This window comes from Bos indicus x Bos taurus, chromosome 7 (assembly GCF_003369695.1).
Source record: "Bos indicus x Bos taurus breed Angus x Brahman F1 hybrid chromosome 7, Bos_hybrid_MaternalHap_v2.0, whole genome shotgun sequence".
Taxonomy (NCBI): Eukaryota; Metazoa; Chordata; class Mammalia; order Artiodactyla; family Bovidae; genus Bos; species Bos indicus x Bos taurus.
In genome coordinates this window covers 98990772-99012416 of record NC_040082.1, presented here as the reverse complement: position 1 = coordinate 99012416, position 21645 = coordinate 98990772, and the positions used below count along the sequence as shown (strand labels likewise).

The 21645-nt window shown below is 58.4% G+C and overlaps 1 protein-coding gene across 4 annotated transcripts in view; it reads left to right on the top strand.

The window, feature by feature from the left end:
- ADGRL1 (adhesion G protein-coupled receptor L1) overlaps positions 1-21645 on the top strand; it is a 50553-nt gene that overhangs the window by 22582 nt on the left and 6326 nt on the right. Inside the window, exons 3-19 of one of the 4 annotated variants that reach the window (XM_027547990.1) lie at positions 857-1070; positions 5937-6046; positions 9735-9752; positions 13374-14174; positions 15191-15505; positions 16242-16345; positions 16626-16811; positions 17131-17169; positions 17320-17503; positions 17676-17798; positions 18305-18519; positions 18816-18986; positions 19393-19602; positions 19720-19940; positions 20179-20245; positions 20720-20811; positions 21473-21641. In XM_027547990.1, the coding sequence (XP_027403791.1) occupies positions 857-1070; positions 5937-6046; positions 9735-9752; positions 13374-14174; positions 15191-15505; positions 16242-16345; positions 16626-16811; positions 17131-17169; positions 17320-17503; positions 17676-17798; positions 18305-18519; positions 18816-18986; positions 19393-19602; positions 19720-19940; positions 20179-20245; positions 20720-20811; positions 21473-21641 (3239 nt within the window). Of the gene's footprint in view, positions 1-856; positions 1071-5936; positions 6047-9734; positions 9753-12070; positions 12156-13373; positions 14175-15190; positions 15506-16241; positions 16346-16625; positions 16812-17130; positions 17170-17319; positions 17504-17675; positions 17799-18304; positions 18520-18815; positions 18987-19392; positions 19603-19719; positions 19941-20178; positions 20246-20719; positions 20812-21472; positions 21642-21645 lie in introns of those variants that run through there. The other 3 variants (XM_027547991.1, XM_027547992.1, XM_027547993.1) reach the window with 3 other exon arrangements.

Below are 21645 nucleotides of genomic sequence, written 5' to 3'. Positions count from 1 at the left end.
CTTCTCCAACACCAGTTTGAAAGCTTCAATTCCTCGGCACTCATATTGGATTAGGGCCCACCTTAGTGGCCTCATTTTAACTTGAGTACCTCGGTAAAGATGCTATCTCTAAATCTGCTCGTATTCTAAGGCAGGGGTCCCTTTCCTGGGCTGCAGACCAGTAGTGATCCATGGTCTATTCGGAATCAGGCTGCAGAGCAGGAGGTGAGTGGTGGGCCAGCAAATGAAGCTTTATCTGTATTTACAGCTGCTCTGCATCATTTGCATTACCGCCTGAGCTCCACCTCCTATCAGATCAGCGGTGGCATTAATATTCTCATAGGAGCGTGAACGCTACTGTGAACTGTGCATTCAAGGGGTCTAGATTGCGCGCTGCTTATGAGAAACATCCGAAAACAATCGTCCCCATACCCCGTCCATGGAAAAAATTGTCTTCCATGAAACCAGTCCCTGGTACCAAAAAGGTTGGGGACCGCTGTTCTAAGATACTGGGGCTTAGGGCTTGATTTCAGCATCTGAATTGGTGGAGGGGGGAAGACCTGATTTAACCCATTAACAGTTCACACAGGCTATCCTGGCATGGCTCCAGGCCCCCAAGTAAAGACACTCTTCTCACAAAGGACACTAGAAGGGCTCATAGGACACGTCCCAGGAGCCAGACTCTTCTTGGGCTGGGCTAATGGCCTTACTACACAAGTGGGCACACCGAGAAGCCCATTTCACAGATGAGTAAACTGAGGTTCATACAGCCTGCAGGCCGATACAGTCAAGCTGGAGGTGGAGCCTCTTCAGTGGGGTTCTGTCCCACCCCTCCTGGGCCTGGTGGTGACCGACTCCCTCCCTCTTCTCCCTGCAGGCCTGAGCCGGGCTGGGCTCCCATTTGGGCTGATGCGCCGGGAGCTGGCATGTGAAGGCTACCCCATCGAGCTGCGGTGCCCGGGCAGCGACGTCATCATGGTGGAGAATGCCAACTATGGGCGCACAGATGACAAGATCTGCGACGCCGACCCTTTCCAGATGGAGAACGTGCAGTGCTACCTGCCGGATGCCTTCAAGATCATGTCCCAGAGGTGAGGGGCTCCAGGAGGAAGGGGTGACAGCAGTCCCGAGGGGCCCCAAATAAGGTGCCTGTCCTCTGCGCGCCCCATGGCCAGCACACCCTGTTCCCCTTCACCCTTCCTTGTGGGCATTCGACACATATTTCCTGAGCAGCTACTAGGGGCTAGGTGCCACGCAAACAGCCAGTAAGACCCAGCCCACCCCCTGCCAGCCTGTCACCTCCCCAAGCCGTACCCTTCGCCAAAAGCCCGTTGCCTCCAGACGCTCATCCTAAGATTAGCGGGGGCTTGCAGGGTAAGGGCCAGGGCAGGACAGGGGGCTGTGTCAGAAGAGCTGAGGGACAGCCCAGAGGGCTTCCCTGAGGAGGTGACATTAAACATGGACGGCAGAAGGTTATGTGCTTGTGTCAGAGAGAGGTGTGTGAGAATGTGAGGGAGTGAGGGAGTGTGAAGACTGTTCCTTTCTGTAAGTGTGTGTTTGAGTGGGGGGTGGGAGGTGTACAAAGCTACACACTCAAGCCAGACCACCTACAGCTCGTCAGCCCTTCCTTCAGATTTTACCCAGATTTAGGACTTCCCTGGTGGTCCAGTGGTTAAGAGTACGCCTGCCAATGCAGGGGACATGGGTTCAATCCCTGGTCCGGGAAGATCCTACATGCCACAGGGCAACTGATGCTGTGTGCCACAACTGCTGAGCCCATGTGCTACAACTGCTGAACCCATGTGCCACAACTACTGAAGCCCGTGCACCTAGAGCCGGTGCTCTGGAACAAGAGAAGCCACCGCAGTGAGAAGCCCGAGCCCCACAGCTAGAGAGTAGCACTGTCGCCGCAACTAGAGAAAGCTAGCACACAGCAGTGAAGACCCAGTGCAGCCAGATTAAAAAAAAAAATTTTTTTTAACCCAGATTGATTGCTGCTGTTTCCACGCCAAACCCCCCACGGCTGCTTACAGCATGCTCTGCCCCCTCTCCTTGCCTTCTCTTGCCTGCCTGCTATAGTCTGTTCCCGCCATAGCAGCCAGAGAGCGCTTGTGAGCACTTGAGTCAGGTTCTGCCCTCCTATCAGATCCCTCCTTGGTGCCCACCTCACTCAGAGCAAAAGGCCTAAGTCCTCCTCAGGTCCACAAGGCCCTGGACACTCTGCAGCGTCCTCTCTAGTCCTCACCTTCTCCATGCTCCTCCTCACTGGATTTCAGTTACCTGGCCACTCCTTAGACTCATCACCCACCTCCTGCTAGGGGCTCCCTCAGGACCTTTGTGCTGGCTGTTCCCCCTGTCTGGAATCCTCTTCCCCGAAACCCACGTGACTCCTCCCTCCCCTTACTCAGGTTCTTTCATTTGAATTATGGTTTTTTGCTGCACCCCGCTACTAGGACGTGGGATCTTATTTCCTTGACCAGGAATTGAACCCACGCCCCCCGCACTGCATTAAAAGCACAGAGTCTTAACCACTGGACTGCCAGAGAAGTCCCCCATTCAGGGATTTTTTTTTTTTTGCCTGACTAGCCTCTTAATGAGGTCTACCTGACCACACTCTAAAATCACAGTGCCCCCGCCCCACTTCCCAGCCCCTTCTCTGTCTCTCTCTCTCCTAGTCTTGACTTCTGCCCACAGTTCATTGGCTGTATTGCCTCTTTATCATGTCTCTTTTACGTCTTCCCTCCCTGGGCTGTCAGCCCCACAGAGTGCTGTCTGTCTCCACCATGTCCGCAGCCAGCTACCCCACAGGCGCTCACTGAATTTTTGCCAAATGCCTGAGAGAGAGCAGGGTTCACTCCAGGACCCTGAGCAGAAAACTGGAAAAGGGGAGGCCTGGGGCCAGCTCCACAGCTCCTCAGGGATTCTAGAATCCCTCACTGGATGGGGCTTCCAGAAGCCTTCTGAGAGCTTGGGGCAGGGAATGGGCATGGTCAAGTGGCTCAGGTAGGTGGGCCGGGCTGGAACCACATCACCCTCTCACTTCCACCATTTCTTTCTCAAACATCTACTCTCAGGACTTCCCTGGTGGTCCAGTGGTTAAGGCTCTGAGCTTCCACTGCAGTGGGCATGGGTTTGATGCCTGGTCAGGGGCTTCCCAGGTGGTGCTAGTGGTAAAGAACCCACCAGCCAATGCAGGAGACATAAGAGACATGGGTTCGATCCCTGGGTTGGGAAGATCCCCTGGAGGAGGGCACGGCAACCCACTCCAGTATTCTTTGGGGACTTCCCTGGTAGCTCAGACGGTAAAGAATCTGCCTGCAATGCAGGAGACCTGGGTTCAGTCTCTGGGTCGGGAAGATCCCTGGAGAGGGGAATGGCAACCCACTCCAGTATTATTGCCTGGAGAATCCCCATGGACAGAGGAGCCTGGTGGGTTATAGTCCATAGGGTCACATAGAGTAAGACACAACCGAAGCAACTTAGCACAGAGAAATAAGGTCCAGTGGTGTGGCAAAACACACAGAAAACAAAAAACTATTTCCCTGAAGCAATCTTCTCCCTCTTCCCTAATTTCCATCTCCCAACACCCCTGCATGGACCATCCCAGTCCAGCCTCCCTTTTCTCCTACCCACTGCCTCTCCAGATCCTCCCTGCCCACTTTACTCGGACCAGCCTCAGGGTCTATGGTGGTTTTCGCCATCTCCCCAAGTTGCTTGCACAGAAACTCGCCTAGTTTCCGACGCCCATGGGGTCTCAATTCTGGGGCAGAGGGGTGGGGGACACAGTAGTGCGGTCACTGGGGCCGAGCGAACGTGATGAGGCCACTGCCCCCACTGTCGTCACATGTGGAGACTCTACGTTAGTTCAGGGTCCAGCTCTGTGACTCTGACAGAGACACCCCAGGGTAAGTACAGTGGCCTAAACAGGATCAGCTTCCTAGGTGAGGCTAGTGGTAATGAACCTGCCTGCCAATGCAGGAGATGTAAGAGAGACAGGGTCTGTCCCTGGGTTGGGAAAACCCCCTGGAGGAGGGCATGGCTACCCACTCCCGTATTCTTGCCTGGAGAGTCCCATGGACAGGGGAGCCTGGTGGGTTACAGTCCATAGGATTGTAAACAGTCAAACACAACTAAAGGGACTTAGCTCACAAACAGGATCAGAACTGAAAAGACCTTCAGCACCTGCTTCTATCTGAGTACTGAAACCCCGCCCCCTACTTCCACCCCAGGGCCACTCCCTTAAAGGCTACATCATACCCACTCTCACCTTCTGGGTTAGAACTCAAGTCACAGGCACTTCCCAGCAGGGGAGGCTGGACATGTGGTTTTTCCAGGAAGGCCAGCATTTCTGTGTTTTTCTTTTTGTTTTCATAGAGGCGAAATCCACATAACAAAAGATGCACCATTTTAAAGTGAACAGTTCAGTGGCATTAATTACATTCACGATATTGTGCAATCTCTGCCTCTGTCAAGTTCCAGAACATTTTCATCACCTCAAAAGGAAACTCCATCACCCTGAGCAGTCACTCCCCACCCCCCTCCCCTCCCCTGAGTCCCTGGCAACCACTAATCTACTTTCTGTCTCTGGATTTGCCTGTTTTGGACATTTCATATAAATAGAACTGTGAAACACGTGGCCTCAGGCTGGCTTCTCTCACTGAGCATGATGTTTTCAGGGCTCATCCATGGTGTAGTATTAGCGCTTCCTTCCTTTTTATGGCCGAATAATGCTCCACTGTGTGGGTAAGCTGTGCTCCATTTATCCACTCATTCGCCCGTGGGTTGTCTCTACCTTTTGGTGATTGTGTGAATGATGCTGCTGTGAACATTCATATACAAGCAGTTGTACACAAATACACCTTCAGTGTTGCAGGAGATGAACGGACCTGCTTTCAGTTCTTTGGGTCATAGGTAACAAAGTCTCTGTTTAACCATCTGAGCTCAGTGTTATATATATTTTTAAATTTATATATTTTTAATTGAAGGATAATTGCTTTACAATATTGTGTTGGTTCTGCCATACATCGACATGCATCAGCCATACGTATACATATGTCCTCTCCCTCTTGAACCTCCCTCCCACCTCCCATCAGTGTTATATTTTTGAAAAGGGGAGGTGAGGAGTGTGGGTATGGGCAGATGCTCATGAGTTAAGCACTCATTGGTTAAGAGCAGGATTGAAGTGAAGACGCAGGAGCCCCCTCTGCCTCATACCTGTCAGGAAGCCCCCCCACAACCAAACCACTTCTTTCACACCTACAGTCAAGGTGCTGTCCTGCGCAGCCAAGACTCAGCTGCTCCAGGAAACAGAGACCTTGACCGTGGGTATAGACAGCAGAGAAGAAACATCTTTTTGTTGTTGCTAAGTAGACTTCCCATCGCGTGGTAGCCAGACTCCTGAGAAGTTGACAGGGACTTGGGGGAGTTCCGCATGGGGAACCGAGGATGGTTTCAGCATGAAGGGACGACTCTGCCCCTCTCTGGCTGCAGAGCCTTGCGGCAGCTCTGTCCAAAAGGTGGGACATGTCAAGACGTGGTATGAGGTGGCAAGCACTGAGCATTTCATCAGTGTTCACAAAGATACCACCTTGTATGTATGGCTTCACATCTTATTGAACAAAGGACAGGTTTTATGGTCAATTTATGGGAAAAAAAGAGACGTAATGGCACAGGTGACACTCAGGAGGAAAGTGATGAAGGGTGACTGGAAAAACATTTTATGGAGTGACCCTCTGGCATAGCCTTGAGCTTCCTGCTGTGCCAGGCCTGAGAATAGAAGACTCCTATCTGGAAGGAGAGAGCAGACAGGAGGCAGAAAACAACATCCACATACGGCCCCTGGCATGGTCACCGTGGTTCCTTCCCCAAGTGGAGATGTCCCTTCCTCTCCTGAGCCTGGGCCTCCCCCGCCCAGTTCCAGGCTCGTCTTTTCCCAACCCCCCATCTCTCCTCCACAGGTGTAACAACCGCACCCAGTGTGTGGTGGTCGCTGGCTCCGACGCCTTTCCGGACCCCTGCCCTGGGACCTACAAGTACCTGGAGGTGCAGTACGACTGTGTCCCCTACAGTGAGTCATCTTGTTCCTCACGCGACATGGGCCCTTCCCCCTCCCAGAAGCAAGTGAGGAGGAGACACCTTGAACACACACACACACACACACTCACACACACACACACACACACACACACACAAGGCCCAGCTGGGCCAGGAACACAGGGATGGCTGGACCCGCTCCCCCCCTCACAGATTCTCTTTGCTCTGACTCCCTTGTCCACACCGCTGTCTGCCCCACCCCCACCCCCACCCTTGACTCTGTCCCCATCCACTGGGCACCTTCTCCAGCTCCTGTTACTCTGGCCTGCTCACCCTGCTTCTTCACCTGCCCTTGGCTTATTTATACACTTCAAGGCCGCACCCAAATACTCCACTTGGCACACTTATTATCTCTCCTCTCCCCGGACCTTGACCTCACTGCCGTCTAATTCCTCCTCCCCTGCTCTTCCCACATCCCTTCCCTTCCTGACCACCTCTTACACACATGCTCTTCCCTCTAACCCCACTTCCTCTCAGCTCCCTCTCCTTTTTCTTATCCTTCTCACTCCTCACAGGCCCCCACTCTTGCCCCTTCCCAATCCTGGAAGCTACCCATAGACAAGCAGGTCATCCTCTGAGGCCTGGCAGCAGATCTCATGTGAAGGGCTAGGGGCAGCTTCCACAGATTCTTAACTCTTGGTTGGTTTGCCTGTTAGCATGCCAGTACTTCCTTTCTGCACAGGAAGTGCTGCCATGTTGGACTGAGGGTGGTACCCAGGCATCCTGAGGAAGGTGATCTGGGGAGCCAGGGGCCTTCCATTCTTGCACCCAACTAAAGGAAGCAAACCATCAACAGGGTCTCTCCTCCTCAGCACCCCACCCTTAACATGGCCCTTCTTTCCAGCCCTCATGCTCCCCCAACCCTTCCTCATCATCCATTCCCTCCTCTCCACCCCCAGCTTCATGTAGCCAACCTGAAGGTAGGGCCCTCTGGGCAGAAGGGGGAGGAGGCAGGGCCACCAGGGTGTCTTGAGTGTGGGGGGCAGGGGCGGGGGAGCAGGAGGCCCTGTGACTCTCTCTCCTCTCCCCTCCCACCCCAGCCTTCCCCCCAACCTTTGATTTCTCCTCGCAGGTGACCGCAGATGTGCTGGGGGAGATAAGAGCCTCATGTGCTTCCATAGCTTTCTTCTTTTACTCCTTACCCTTTCCTTTCAGCGACCGAGGCCTCCAGTCACCGCCTGAGGGGGACGCCCATCTGATCCTTGAAGCCTCCCCACAGCACTGGGGACACTGCCCACCCCCTGTGGGCTGGGGCAGCAGGGGAAGGGGGACAGGAGTTGGGGAGCACAGCACAGTGGAAAAATCTAGACTGGGTTCGAGGTTCAGCCCCGGCCCTTGGGTTTTCTGGCTCGGAAACTGGAGCAAATGACTTAAATTTCTCTGGGCCGCTGCAGAAGAAGGCAAGAGTCTGGGAGGTCATGTGTGCAAGGCGCCCAGCCCAGGGCCCGCCACAGAGCCCAGTCGTGGTGGCAAAGTGCTGGATGTAAACTCCCCCCACAGGGCAGAGACCTCATCTTCAACCCCCTCCCCAGCGCCCAGACCCAAGCCTGGTTCGGGATGTGCTCAGTAATGGTTTGGGTGCCCTTTCAATCCAGCTGAGCCTACACCTCCCTCTGTGACGCTGGGAGGGGATCAAACACCTCTGAGATGCTGCCGGGACTCCGGAGAACGTGGGTAAAGAGCTCTCTGTGCACCCCCAGCGGGAGATGTGAAGGAAACTGCACCCGTTCTGTTTACTTCACTTCATTGAAGTCGTGTTGCTTCACTTCATTGAACCTGTTTCCTCATTTATAGACAGGATTCTCGAAACGCTGCCAGAGGGGTGCTTAGCTCGCTTCCTGGCGCCTAATAAGCGCTGAGCACTTAGTAGTCGTTGCTTTTCTTTTGACCACTCACCATGACTTTTACCAATTATTATTGCTATTGGTAATCAAAAATAAAACTAACACCAGCTGACAAGCCCAGTTTCTCCTGAGACCAGGCAGATAAAAAGCAGGGGGGGGAAAAATCTCTTGGTCCAAGTGGCGTGCAAAAGCAAGTGGGAAAAAAAAACAAAAACAAATGAGTGGATACTATGCAGGTACAGAAGTAGGGAAGAGGTGTAGAGACTTCCTAGAGCTGAACCTCCGAGTGTGGGTGGGAGGGCATGACCCACAGAGACCAGGAGGGCTCAGGGAATGGGCAGCCCCCAGTCTGATGGGAGAGAGCTACCTTGAGCCCTGGGAGAGGCAGTGGCACACGCGCTTGGGTGCGCATGCACACACACACATTCTCACACTCACTGACACGGAGGATGTATCTGGGGGGCTGGGCTAACTCCTGGTCCCAGAAGAAGAGGGCTGGCATTCCAAGGGTGATGGAAGCCAGGCCACCAAACAGGGAGGCCTGGCACTCACTTAGCCCCAGACTCTGAGCACCTCCTGTGTACCAGGCTCTGGGAGAGGCGCTGGGAAGGGAGTCAGACACTGCCCTTCCCGGCAGACAGGTGGCAGGAGAGCGAGGCCCAGGTCAGAGGTTCCTAAGGGGCCAGGGGGCCCAGAGCCTGGAGGGGGCACAGCCTGGGCAGCCCCTCTTGCCATGGGCTTCAGAGGCTGGGGTGACCCCAGTGCTGGTCGGGGGTGGGTGCGGGGCTACCATGGGAATGGAGCAGTGGGTGTGTGGGGCACCCCCCACCTCCCCTGGCACACGGACCTGACAGGCCCGACTAACGCTGGATTTGCCTTGCAGCTGAGCACAGTTTAACCCGTGCCCCCTTCCTCCCCAGGTGCTGCCCGCCTGCCCATCCCAGCTGTGGGCTGGGGAGCTCCCAGCTCCTGGGCCCCCAGGGGGGAGCTGGGCAGAGAGACTGAGCCTCGGGCTTGCCCCCGGGGGAGCGGGGGAGCGTGTCTGTGGCCCCTCCTGCTGTCCTGCCCGTCTGTGATGTCGCCCCCAGCCCAGCCTCTTCCCTCTCTGCCTCGTCTCCCCGATGGGGCTCTTGGAGGCCCCGGGCTCCGCCTGTCTGCCTCTCCATCGTTCTGTGTCCGACCTGCCACCCTCTCTCTGTGTTGGCTTCCGGGTGGGGGTGGGGTTCCGAGGGTTTGGGGAAACGCAGCTGGACTCTTTTTAAGGCCAGCACAGAAGAGGAGGGCATCCTGCGTGTCTTCTCTGTGGTGCTCCCAGGCTGAGGGTGGCACTGAATCCCCTCCTGGGCCCCCGGTTCTAGCACAAGGGCAGCAGGCAGGGCTGGAGGGGACCAAGGGGTTCCTCCACCCCCACCATCCCTTCCTGGTGGCCCCTGGAGCGGAGCTGCCTACCGGCTGGGGCTTCCCCTCCCCAGCCTTGCTGCACTGGGGGTGCCCCCTCCGGGCTGAGGGCTCTGTCCGTCTGCCTACCTGTATGCCCCCTCTCCCTGCCCCCAACCCGTGTCTCTCTCGGTCTCTGTCCTCCCGTGTGTCTCCCTCCTCCCTGTGACTGTCTTCCCGACATCCTCCCTAGGAGGAAAGGACATGGGGGCGGGGGCTGCTCTACCTTCGGGGTTGGGGAACCAGGAGTGAGGAAAAGAAAGGAAAAGGGGGCGTGTTGCCAGAAAAGAAACGAAAGCAATTTAATCTTTTTTTTTTCTCTTTTTTTCTTGCACATTTTTTTTTTCAATTTGTTTTCTCTCTCTCTTCCGATGCTTAAAGTAGAAGTGGAGCAGAAAGGTAAACGCACTGTTACCAATGCTAACCCCTAACTCAGACTTTGTTTTACCTGTACCACACTTATGTGACCTGCCCTCCCCTCCAGCCCCTTCTTCTACCCCCCCACCCCCCAACTTGGTCCAGTCGCTCCCCACCCCACCCCGGTGTCCCCCCACTGGTGGGGCCAGCCCTGGTGCGACCAGGCAACTCCACCCTCCAGACACCCAAGGGAGCTTCTCTGAGCTCGGGCAGGACCTTCTGCTCTCTCTACCTCTGTCTGTCTCTCCTCTTACTCTGTCTGTCTCTCCCTGTCCCTCCTTTCTAGTCCCTGGCCCCTGCAGGGGTGGGGGGGGAACCTGACCTTCTCTCATACTTCTTTTGCCTCCTTCAGGAGAAGTCTATAAGCATCCAGGGTGGGTGGGGAGAGAGGGACCCTCTTCCCTGGCTCCCGACTAGGGGCGGAGGGCACCGGGGAGCCGGCTGTCTTCTCTTTTCTTCCTGCCCCAACTTTTGTGTCTGGTTCAGGGGAGGCGGGAGGGAGGGCACACCTTTGTTTTCCTTTTGGGGAGCAGATTACCTCCTCCTTCTCCTCCTCCTCTCTCTCTATTTCTCTCTCTCTCTCTCTCTCTCTCTCTCTCTGGCTCCTGGTGGTTTAAGTTCCTTCTGGTTTGGCGTTTCCAAGGCCCAGAGCTGTTTCGGAGCACGGAGCACCAGTTTTCCCCACCCCCACCCCATCCTCCACCAGCGGGGGGTGGTGGGGGGCAGCCCCTGGGGAGAGGGGTGTGAGTTGCCCCCAGCCCGGGGAGGGCGCCTGCCAGATCACTGGGGGGCCCGAGGGGGCGGGGGTGGGCCTCACGGTTGGGGGAGCGAGGGGCGGGGGAGCGTTTGTTTGTTTTTTTTTTTTTGGTTCTGAAATACTTGCGAAGCTGCAGTCAGGGTTTCTTCTGGGCTGTTGTGGTTAGAGGACCAGAGAGAGGGGGGCGGGGGAGGCACAGGCTGGGTCTGGGGGCTTCCATGAGCACCGTAATTTCCACGGCGGTAGGGAGGGCGGCTGGGCTGGACTTGGCTGTCGTGGAGGGCCACCGCCTCCCCTGGAAGTCGTGGGAAATGGACAGCGCTGAGGCGGGGATGGGAGAGATGACCTTTTGGGATCACATTGGCCTTGAAATTACGGTGGTCAGTGGAGCGTCCCCTTTGAGGGAGGCAGGGCGGGGTCCCTCCGAGCTGCTCCCCTCCCCCTTGTCCCTCCCCCCATCTCATAGAGGCCTGGGCCACCAGCCCACCGCCCTGCCCCTCACTGCACCCCACCACTCTCTCCCTCTCTCTTTCCTGGAGTCTCTCCGCCCAGCACCAGACACTCTTCTTGCAGGCCCGGTGGTGGTCGGACACGCAGCCTGGGATCTTTTCTCTTCAAGGGACGGGTGGGAGGAGGCTGGAGGGCAGAGAAGGCTTTGGGAGCTTGGCGCTGGGGCAGGGTCCTTGCTGGCAAAGGCCCCGAGCAGGCCCTTCCTCATCTTCTCCCCCTTCCCCCAGGGTAACCTCTAACCACGTTTTCCTTCTCCATGCCCTGCCCACCAGGCCGGGCTCTGAGACCTCCCACTGCCCACCCCCCCTACACACACACACACACACACATACAAACACATCTGTCAGGCGTCACAAAGGTGGCTGGGGGGCCTGGCTTGGGGAGAGGGAAGACCCAGGCACAGGAGAAAAGGGCAGAGGCCAGTGGGCTGGACAGAAGGTGCAGGCTAACCCCTCAGGGCACTGGGAACACAGCGCTAGAGCCCCAGGCTTCCCTCCCCTTCCTAAAGCAGGGCATGCACCTGGCTGCTTTGTGACCCAAGACCCCTGGATCAGAAAGTCCCTGACACTGTGGCGGGCGGGCTGGAATCCCCAGCCACCCACCTAACCCTGCTGAAGAATGGGGCTGGAATTGGAATGAGGAATGGTTCCTGGCCAAGGCCCTCTAGCCACTGGGGCCACGCCCCTCCCCAAGCCAGCACCAAGTCCCAGCCCTCTCTTGTCCCCTCGGGCCGGCTGCTTTGGTGACAGGCCAAGCAGGAGCAGAGAATTCACTACAAACTCTCACCCCGGCCGGTCCTCAGGTTCTGCTAGTCGGGCGGCGCCGAGAGGGAGGCCCCCAGCCATCCTGGTTGGAGGGACCTCGCCACTGTGGGAGAAGGAGGGGAGCCTGGCCACACTGTTTGTGCAAGCCCAGACTGCCACCGGGCCAGTAGGGGGAGTCCAGGAGTCGGTGGCGCTGGGTCGTGACTGGGCAAGGGTGGGCAGGCCGTTGGTGGCCAACGAGATGCAGTTGAGGTTTTCCTCCTTTTCAGGGAATGGGGGGGTGGGGCGGGGCCCCCCACCTTTCTGACATCAGCGCTGCCTTGGTCCCTCCTCCCGAGCCGGGGATGGTTGCAGGTAAATCGGGTCGGGGAAGGGGAGGTGGGGGGCCTGTCGGGGGCGGGCTGGGTCTTTATCCTAGCACCTGGTTCCCTCCCTGGCCCCCTCTGAGCTGGACCTGGGACTGCCCCCCCAAGGGACCCTCAGTCGGGCCTGGGCCTTGGAGTGAATTCTCTGCTCACCCCCCTCTCTCCTCGCCAGCACTAACTCTTTCTTCCCAGGTGCTCTCCGGCGTGCCTCCCTTGGAGCCAGGACCTCGCCGAGCGCCCCCACACCACCACTTGTCTCTCTTCCCTCCACACAGCTCTCCTCCCCACTACCCAACTCTCCCGGGAGTCCCCTCCCTCTCTGCCCTCGCCCCACCACCCCTGTGCACCAGTATCAGTGTCTGCTGCTCGATAAACCCCATGAGAGACCCTGCCGGCTGGGGGCAGGGCTGGGCACCCCTCAGGAGGGGCTGGACTTTTCCGAAAACTCTTCCCCAGCTCCTGATTTCCTGGGTGCTGGGTGGGGGGTTGTCACAGGCTGCGTCAGGAACCTTGGGTGCCTCTCTCACCCTGGAATAGGAGTGCGCTCCTGACACCCACCCACAGTGGGTACGGAAACATCACTCTACCTTGCAGTTTTTGCAGGAGGAAGAAAATGGAGTTTTTTTAAAAAAACGTATATATATATATATATATATATATATATCTGTGTCCTGGTGTGGTTGGTGAAAGATGGGACCCTTGACCCTAGCTCTTCCATAGGGGCGCAAATGATGGCAAAGGGACAGGGCCCTGAGTCCCTGGCACCTCAAAGCCACCAGTGGCTCCAATGAGGAAATCTCTCCATCCCCCACTAAAGGCACATGAGACTGACTCTCGGATGGCTCTTGCCAAACCCCTTATCCCCAGCCTGTGGGGTCTCTAGCAGCCAGGGAAGGAAAGAGGGGCACCTCCTCCCTACTCCCCCACCACTAACCCTGCTCTTAATGGCCTCCAGGGTTGACATCTCCAGGGAGAGGGGCAGCTGGGCAGGGCAGGGGTCCCAGCCCAGAAACCCCCTTCCCATCACCAGCCCTACCAAGCAACCGTGACTGCAGCAGCAGGAGGGGACAGCCTGGCTCCCCCCGCTGGCCATGTGACCAACTCGCCTCTCTCTCTCCCTCTCCCTTGCCACCCCCGTCCCCCCCACCCCGCCCCCCGCTCCTCCTCCTCTCCCTGTGTCCTCCCTGCCCCTCCCCGCCCGACCCAGTCTTCGTGTGCCCAGGGACCCTGCAGAAGGTGCTGGAGCCCACCTCAACCCACGAGTCGGAGCACCAGTCTGGTGCATGGTGCAAGGACCCGCTGCAGGCAGGTGACCGCATCTACGTCATGCCGTGGATCCCCTACCGCACGGACACGCTGACCGAGTACGCCTCGTGGGAGGACTACGTGGCAGCGCGCCACACCACCACCTATCGCCTGCCCAACCGCGTAGACGGCACGGGCTTCGTGGTCTACGACGGCGCTGTCTTCTACAACAAGGAGCGCACGCGCAACATCGTCAAGTACGACTTGCGCACGCGCATCAAGAGCGGGGAGACGGTCATCAACACAGCCAATTACCACGACACCTCGCCCTACCGCTGGGGGGGCAAGACCGACATCGACCTGGCAGTGGATGAGAACGGGCTGTGGGTCATCTACGCTACTGAGGGCAACAACGGGCGGCTGGTGGTGAGCCAACTCAACCCCTACACGCTGCGCTTCGAGGGCACGTGGGAGACCGGCTACGACAAGCGCTCCGCGTCCAACGCCTTCATGGTGTGCGGCGTCCTGTACGTGCTGCGCTCCGTGTACGTGGACGACGACAGCGAGGCAGCCGGCAACCGCGTGGACTACGCCTTCAACACCAACGCCAACCGTGAGGAGCCTGTGAGCCTGGCCTTTCCCAACCCCTACCAGTTCGTCTCCTCTGTCGACTATAACCCTCGCGACAACCAGCTCTATGTCTGGAACAACTACTTTGTGGTGCGCTATAGCCTGGAGTTTGGGCCGCCCGACCCTAGTGCGGGTGAGGACAGCTCGAGTTCACTCCCCAACAGCCCCTGCCCCTGGGTCTCAAGCGGAGGGGGGTGCACTCTGAGCTCCTAGAGGACCTGGAGGTGCGTTCAAGGGAACCCTGGAGGTCACAGAGGTAGCAACGGGACAGGCTGTTTTCAGCACTTTCCAATTAACTCCTCTGATCCTTGCAGTCTGAGAGCCAGGGCTTACTGTTGCCTCATTTACAGATGAGGAAACCCAAGCACTGGGTGGGCTTCCCTGCTGGCTCAGATGGTAAAGAATCCGCCTGCAATGTGGGAGACCTGGGTTCGATCCCTGGGTCAGGAAGGTCCCCTGGAGAAGGGAATGGTTACCCACTCCAATATCCTGGCCTGGAGAATTCCATGAACAGAGGAGCCTGGCAGGCTACAGTCCATGGGGGTCTCAGAGAGCTGGACACAACTGAGCGATTTTCATATACACAAGCACTGGGTGGATGTGAGATTAGCTAGCTTGCTTATTTGAGAAACTAGACCAAGGACTCTGGGCTTTTAGCCAAGCTGCACTCTCCTAAGGCCGTTTTGAGCCCTGGAACCCCTTCAACCCCAGTCTTGGGTGGGAGTACCAGTAAAACAGCAAAGCTGAACTGCTGATATTGACTAGGATTGGGAACCTCTCGGCAGTCTCATTCTAACCCCTCAGCCACCCTAAACCAGCTCTGTGCAGCCCCACAGCTCAAGAAGAGTCCCCTCGAATAAAAAAGGGGGAACTGAGGTCCCCAGAGGGAAGGGACGTGGCCAGGCCAGAGAGCCCAGAGTAAGAGGAGCATGAGGGTGGGAGCCTGCAACACTGCCTTCCTGGCTTGTCCTCTGCAGTTGCTCTCAGACCTCAGAGGACAAATGAGTGGATTTCTGCCACCTTCTGACGCTGTATAGTCCCAGGGGTGCGTGGGGCCTCTGGGCAGAGAGGGGCTAGGGGAGATCTCTCAGACCTAGTGGGAGACCAACCCTGGGGGTAACCGCATCTTGTGTCCCCTCTCCCTTTCAGGCCCAGCCACTTCCCCACCCCTCAGCACAACCACCACAGCCCGGCCCACACCCCTGACGAGCACAGCCTCGCCAGCAGCCACCACCCCGCTCCGCCGAGCACCCCTCACCACGCACCCCGTGGGTGCCATCAACCAGCTGGGACCTGACCTACCTCCAGCCACTGCCCCGGCCCCCAGCACCCGGCGGCCCCCTGCCCCCAATCTGCACGTGTCCCCAGAACTCTTTTGTGAACCTCGAGAGGTGCGGCGGGTCCAATGGCCGGCCACCCAGCAGGGCATGCTGGTGGAGAGGCCCTGCCCCAAGGGGACTCGAGGTGAGTGCCAAGCCTAGGTGACCTTTGCTGCAGCTGGCTTGGGGAATGACCACTGCTGGCCTGGCCAGGAAAGGGACAGGGGACATGCCCCTAACTCAGCTTGGATGCACTTACCTGTCCACCTTCCCTGCCAAAGTGGGCTGTATGCAAGGGTCATGCTTCATGTCTGCAGCTGTGTCCCCAGGGCACAGTCACAGCTCAGTTAGTGCCCCTTGCTCCACCCCTGTCCCCTCCTGCAATTCTAAGCACCTGCCATGCAAAGCCCTGGATGGACCCTGCAGGGAGCCCCTGGGAGTTAACCTGAGTCCTGGCCTCGGACCGAAATGGACACAGGCCCAGGAGCAGCTGGGGGTCAGGACACAGCAGCTGACGCACCAGAGAAGGCAGGGCCGGGACCACAGGCTCCAGGGATCCGAGGGAAGGGTCAGAGAGGCTTTGCGAGAGGCGTGGTGGGGCTTCCAAGGTAGGCTTGACCGGAAGGCTCTGACTGTGGTAGGCCAAGCTGGAAGAGGAGCCGAGAGGGAGGGTTTAGGGGAAGTGGGCGGTTCATGTCATTTCAGAGTGACACCTCTCTTTGACTGTCTGGCCTGTTTCATGTCTGGTCTTCCGTGCCCCCTCACCTCTTCCCTCACCTGCTCGTCCCCCTCTCTCTGCCATCTCCTTTTTCCTGCTCTGGCCCATTCCCCTCTCCCTCCCCGTGGCTCCCTTCTCTGTTCCTGTGTGTCTGTCCCTACAGGAATTGCCTCCTTCCAGTGTCTACCAGCCCTGGGGCTCTGGAATCCCCGGGGCCCTGACCTCAGCAACTGCACCTCCCCCTGGGTCAACCAGGTGGCCCAGAAGGTACCAGCAGCCACCCCACCCCCAGATAGGCACACATGCTTACCCTGCTGGCCCTGGGTGCCCAGGCACAGGGCACAGCGGGGGGCGGCGGAACTCCTGGGGAGACAGGCTGGGGTCCACCCCTAGTCTCCAGAGGGGACAGACAGATGGGGAGGGCCAGGGCAGGCAGGGAGAAGGGACCGCAGAGAGGGATGAGAGGGGCTGAGCAGGCTGGGTGTGTGGAGAGAGAAGCAGGATGGTCCCTGACGAGACCGGGGGCTCCCCCTCCTCCCTCCTGCAGATCAAGAGTGGGGAGAACGCGGCCAACATTGCCAGCGAGCTGGCCCGCCACACCCGGGGCTCCATCTATGCGGGTGATGTGTCCTCCTCTGTGAAGCTGATGGAGCAATTGCTGGACATTCTGGATGCCCAGCTGCAGGCGCTGCGGCCCATTGAGCGCGAGTCGGCCGGCAAGAACTACAACAAGGTGGGCCCGGCGGCGGGGGCCGTGGGGCAGGGGCACCGCCCTAGGAACTTGGGAGACACCCAGCCTGGCACTGCAAAGCCAGGCGGCCATCCACGGCCAGGAGAGGAGAAGGCGAGACAGAGCCCAGGCCGGCAGGGACTCCCTCCTGGATGGTCCTGGGGGTGTGGGGGCTCCCTTAGCAATGGCTCTTGCTCGTGGGCTAGCCCCAGGTCAGTGGCAGAGACAGAAGAGGAATCTCTCTGGTGCCCAGACGTGAGTGTCAGGGTTCAAGGAGAGGGGCTGGGAGACCAGCCTTCACCCCACCTCCTTCTTTCCCCAGATGCACAAGCGGGAGAGAACTTGCAAGGACTACATCAAGGTGAGGCCCAGGAGCTCCTGTCTCCTGAGTGAGTGGGGCTGGCCCCAGGAGGCACCGGGGGATAGAGGTTCCGAGAAGGGGGTGCGGAGCCCAGCTGGAGGGACTGAGGGACAGAGCGGGAGTCGCAGCGTTGCCCCGCCACACTTGCAGGCTGTGGTGGAGACAGTGGACAACCTGCTGCGGCCGGAGGCCCTCGAGTCCTGGAAAGACATGAACGCCACCGAGCAGGCGCACACGGCCACCATGCTGCTAGACGTCCTGGAAGAGGGCGCCTTCCTACTGGCAGACAATGTCAGGGAGCCGGCCCGCTTCCTGGCCGCCAAGCAGAACGTGGGTGAGTGCTGCTGTCAGGTCGGGGGGCAAGTCGGGGTGCAGAACTTGAACAGGGTGGGGGGGTCCCTGTTCCTCCTGGACAACCCAGGGCTACCCTGGCCCTCAACCTTGCCTGAGCCTCTGGACTGTGGACAGACCCCAACCTTGTGTGCCCTGCCACCCCGTCCCCACAGTCCTCGAGGTCACAGTCCTGAACACTGAGGGCCAAGTGCAGGAGCTGGTGTTCCCCCAGGAGTACCCGAGCGAGAACTCAATCCAGCTGTCTGCCAACACCATCAAGCAGAACAGCCGCAACGGTCAGTGTCTGAACCCTGAGCCGGTACCCCAGCTCTTCTCATGGGGAAGTTCTTAACTCTGATCAGGCTGAAGACTCTGATGAGAGGTTGGAGCCCATAGCAACACACAGAGGTGTCCTTCATGCAAGCTAGTGTAACTTTTCAAGGGATTCAGGGGGACCCCAGAAAGCCCCACAGAACCTCAGACAGTTTGGAGGGCTCACTCCTGTGCGATAGCAGCATGATCCTCAGAGTTTAGGGCAGGTTGTGCCATTTGAGATTTAAGGCCCGGAGAGGTTAGGGAATTGCTCAAGGTCACACAGAAAGTGAGAGGTGGGTGAGGTGTGTCCTGGATCACTACCCTGCCATTGGGAACTGCCTGCAACTGAGCAGCGGTCCCACGGAAGGGCTCCTAGAGCCCCCTTGCCTGGGCGGCAGCCTGACTTCAAAGATCCCAGCAGCCAGTGTAACTGGAGGGCGGCACCAGCCAGGGGCTGACACACGCCTGCTGGGCCTGTCCTACCTAGGAGTGGTCAAGGTTGTCTTCATTCTCTACAACAACCTGGGCCTCTTCCTGTCCACCGAGAACGCCACGGTGAAGCTGGCGGGTGAAGCAGGCTCGGGGGGCCCAGGGGGCGCCTCCCTGGTGGTGAACTCGCAGGTCATCGCAGCGTCCATCAACAAGGAGTCCAGCCGAGTCTTCCTGATGGACCCTGTCATCTTCACTGTGGCCCACCTGGAGGTGAGCTGAGATGTCCACTCCTTCCGTGAGTGTCCCAGCACCCTCCGCTTTCCCAGGCTGCAGATCCATACCCCGCACTGTGTGTTCACCCACCCCGAGAGCAAGTTACAACCCCTCCCTGGAGAAGCAGCCTCCCAGCCCCCACCTTAGCATCTCGGGCCATCTGTCCCCGGAGATCTCAGGCTGTGACCTGGAGCTGGAAGCCCCAGGCATGTCTCCTGCTTGTCCCCATGGTGGGGTGTTGGGGCTGGGGCTGGACTCCCAGCTCTGACTCCCTGGCCTCCACCCCACAACAGGCCAAGAACCACTTCAACGCTAACTGCTCCTTCTGGAACTACTCAGAGCGCTCCATGCTGGGCTACTGGTCAACCCAGGGCTGCCGCCTGGTGGAGTCCAATAAGACCCATACCACATGTGCCTGCAGCCACCTCACCAACTTTGCTGTGCTCATGGCGCATCGCGAGATCGTAAGCTGACCGGCGCCCCGCCCCTCCTGGCGGGCCTGCTTCCTGGCTCAGCCTTGCATGGCCTCTTGGGTGGTGCCAGGGAAGGCCACCTTCATGGGCATGGGGGGCCCTGAGTCTTGCCCAGGGCAGGAGGCCACATGTCTGGCTCTCCCTAGTCCGAGTTCCACCTTTTCCCAAGGCCCGCTGGAGAAGCAAGTTGGTGTCAACCTTTGTCATGTCTCCACAAGCCTGCCAGAGCATGGGAAGTGAGCGTGCCACCTGTAGAGGGGTGGGGGCCTGGCTAGTAGACTGGGGTGGGGCAGAAGGCCAGGTAGGTGGCAGAAGGCCCAGTGGGCTGCAGCTCGTGGCCCCGGGCCTGGCCCATGTGTGTGTGCAAGGCTCAGCATGCCCCCTGCTCCTTCCCCAGTACCAGGGCCGCATCAATGAGCTGCTGCTGTCGGTCATCACTTGGGTGGGCATCGTCATCTCCCTGGTCTGCCTGGCCATCTGTATCTCCACCTTCTGCTTCCTGCGGGGGCTACAGACCGACCGGAACACCATCCACAAGAACCTCTGCATCAACCTCTTCTTGGCGGAGCTGCTCTTCCTTGTCGGGATAGACAAGACTCAGTATGAGGTGGGCGGGACTCTGGGGCAGGAGCGGAAGGGGCAGGGAGGAGATTGTGATGCCCACTGGCAGGTCGGCGGCCAGGGCAGCTCCTTACCTGCGTTGCTTCCCCACCCCTGTCCCCAGATCGCCTGCCCCATCTTCGCGGGCTTGCTGCACTATTTCTTCCTGGCCGCCTTCTCCTGGCTGTGCCTGGAGGGTGTGCATCTCTACCTGCTGCTGGTGGAGGTGTTTGAGAGCGAGTACTCCCGCACCAAGTACTACTACCTGGGCGGGTACTGCTTCCCTGCCCTGGTGGTGGGCATTGCGGCCGCCATCGACTACCGCAGCTATGGCACCGAGAAGGCGTGAGTGCCCCCTCCACCTAGTCTCTCCTCCTTGTGGTTCCCTGCTCAGCAGCTTCCCTTGAGCCAGGACCCTCAGGGCACTGGCCTCCCTTCTCCTGAGCTCTGGGGCCTGAGCCATTAGAGTCCCTGGGCCCTGGGGGTCAGAGGGAGGGAAGAGCGCACCCCCTCTCCCCTGCCCCCCTCACTTCTCTTCCCCTGCACCGCCACACCTCTCTTCCCGGCCCTGCTTCCTTTACAGGTGTTGGCTCCGAGTGGACAATTACTTCATCTGGAGCTTCATTGGGCCCGTCTCCTTTGTTATTGTGGTGAGTTGGAAGGCAGTATCCCTAGCATTGAGTCTGTCCTTCATCCAGACCAGCTCTGACCCCCAGACCCCCATTTTCCCCAAGCCCTTGAAAACTGAGCAGCCAACTGAGGCAAAAAAGAGCAGCTTGTGTCTGTAAAGCTCCAGCACTGAGGTCGGTCTGTCTAGGAGCTGTGGTGTGAGCTCCTGCTCTATGTCAGGCCCCCGAGCCCTGTCCCCCCAGCCCCGAGAGCCACATTAACAGGCACCTAGGGGCAGGAAATGGCAACCCACTACAGTATTCTTTCTTGGGAAATCCCATGGATAGAGGAGCCCGGGGGGTATAGTCCATGGGGCTGCAAAAAAGTTGGACGCGGCCGAGCACACATACCAGCAGAGGGGACCCTGAGGCGGGGGTGGCAGCTGGGATTTGGTCAGAAGCCGCTGCCTGGAGGCAGAGGGGCCTCGGGCCAGCCCTCCCCTCACCCGCCCGCAGGTGAACCTGGTGTTCCTCATGGTGACTCTGCACAAGATGGTCCGGAGCTCATCCGTGCTCAAGCCTGACTCCAGTCGCCTCGACAACATTAAGTGAGCACCCCTCCCTGCACCTCTGCCCTGGCACCTCTGAGCTGAGCCCAGCCTCTCCCAGGCTTTCCCGAAAGGTGGTGTTCTCACCTCTTGTGTTGCTTTTTAAGGACGAAGGTGGTGTTTTACTATGTTCTTTGTGTGTCTGTTTAACGAGTATTAGACAACACGGTGTTAGCACATCCAATGAAGGTTTCAAGCACATCACCGCTTAGGGTGAGAGAGTTCACAAAGCAAGCACAGCGAGTCCCCTGGAGGTCTGGTGGTCAGGATTCGGTGCTTTCACTGCCAAGGGTGTGGGTTCAGTCCCTGGCTGAGGAACTAAAGATCCCGCAAGCTGTGCAAGGTGGCCGAAAAAAATACGCGAGTCCATTTTAGGGTAACTTAAAGACACATAGGCAGCAAAAGATAGATTAAAGGTTTGGAAGTGTAGCCAAGAGGATGAAGGATACAGGAGAATGACTGGCTATTCAGAGAACCCTGACCCCCCGACCTCCACATGCCCCCCAGGCCTAGCTGGGCTGATGAGTGTCGCTGGGCAGGCCCGCTCACCCCAGGGCACTGCCCAGACTTGCTGAAATAGGGACATGCAGCAGGGCCCTGGGGGTGGTGTCCCTGACGGCGGGGACTCTGACGTCCTGTCTCCTCCCCACCACCCCCCCAGATCCTGGGCCCTGGGAGCCATTGCGCTGCTCTTCCTGCTGGGCCTCACGTGGGCTTTCGGCCTCCTCTTTATCAACAAGGAGTCCGTGGTCATGGCCTATCTCTTCACCACCTTCAACGCCTTCCAGGGGGTCTTCATCTTTGTCTTTCACTGCGCCTTACAGAAGAAGGTGA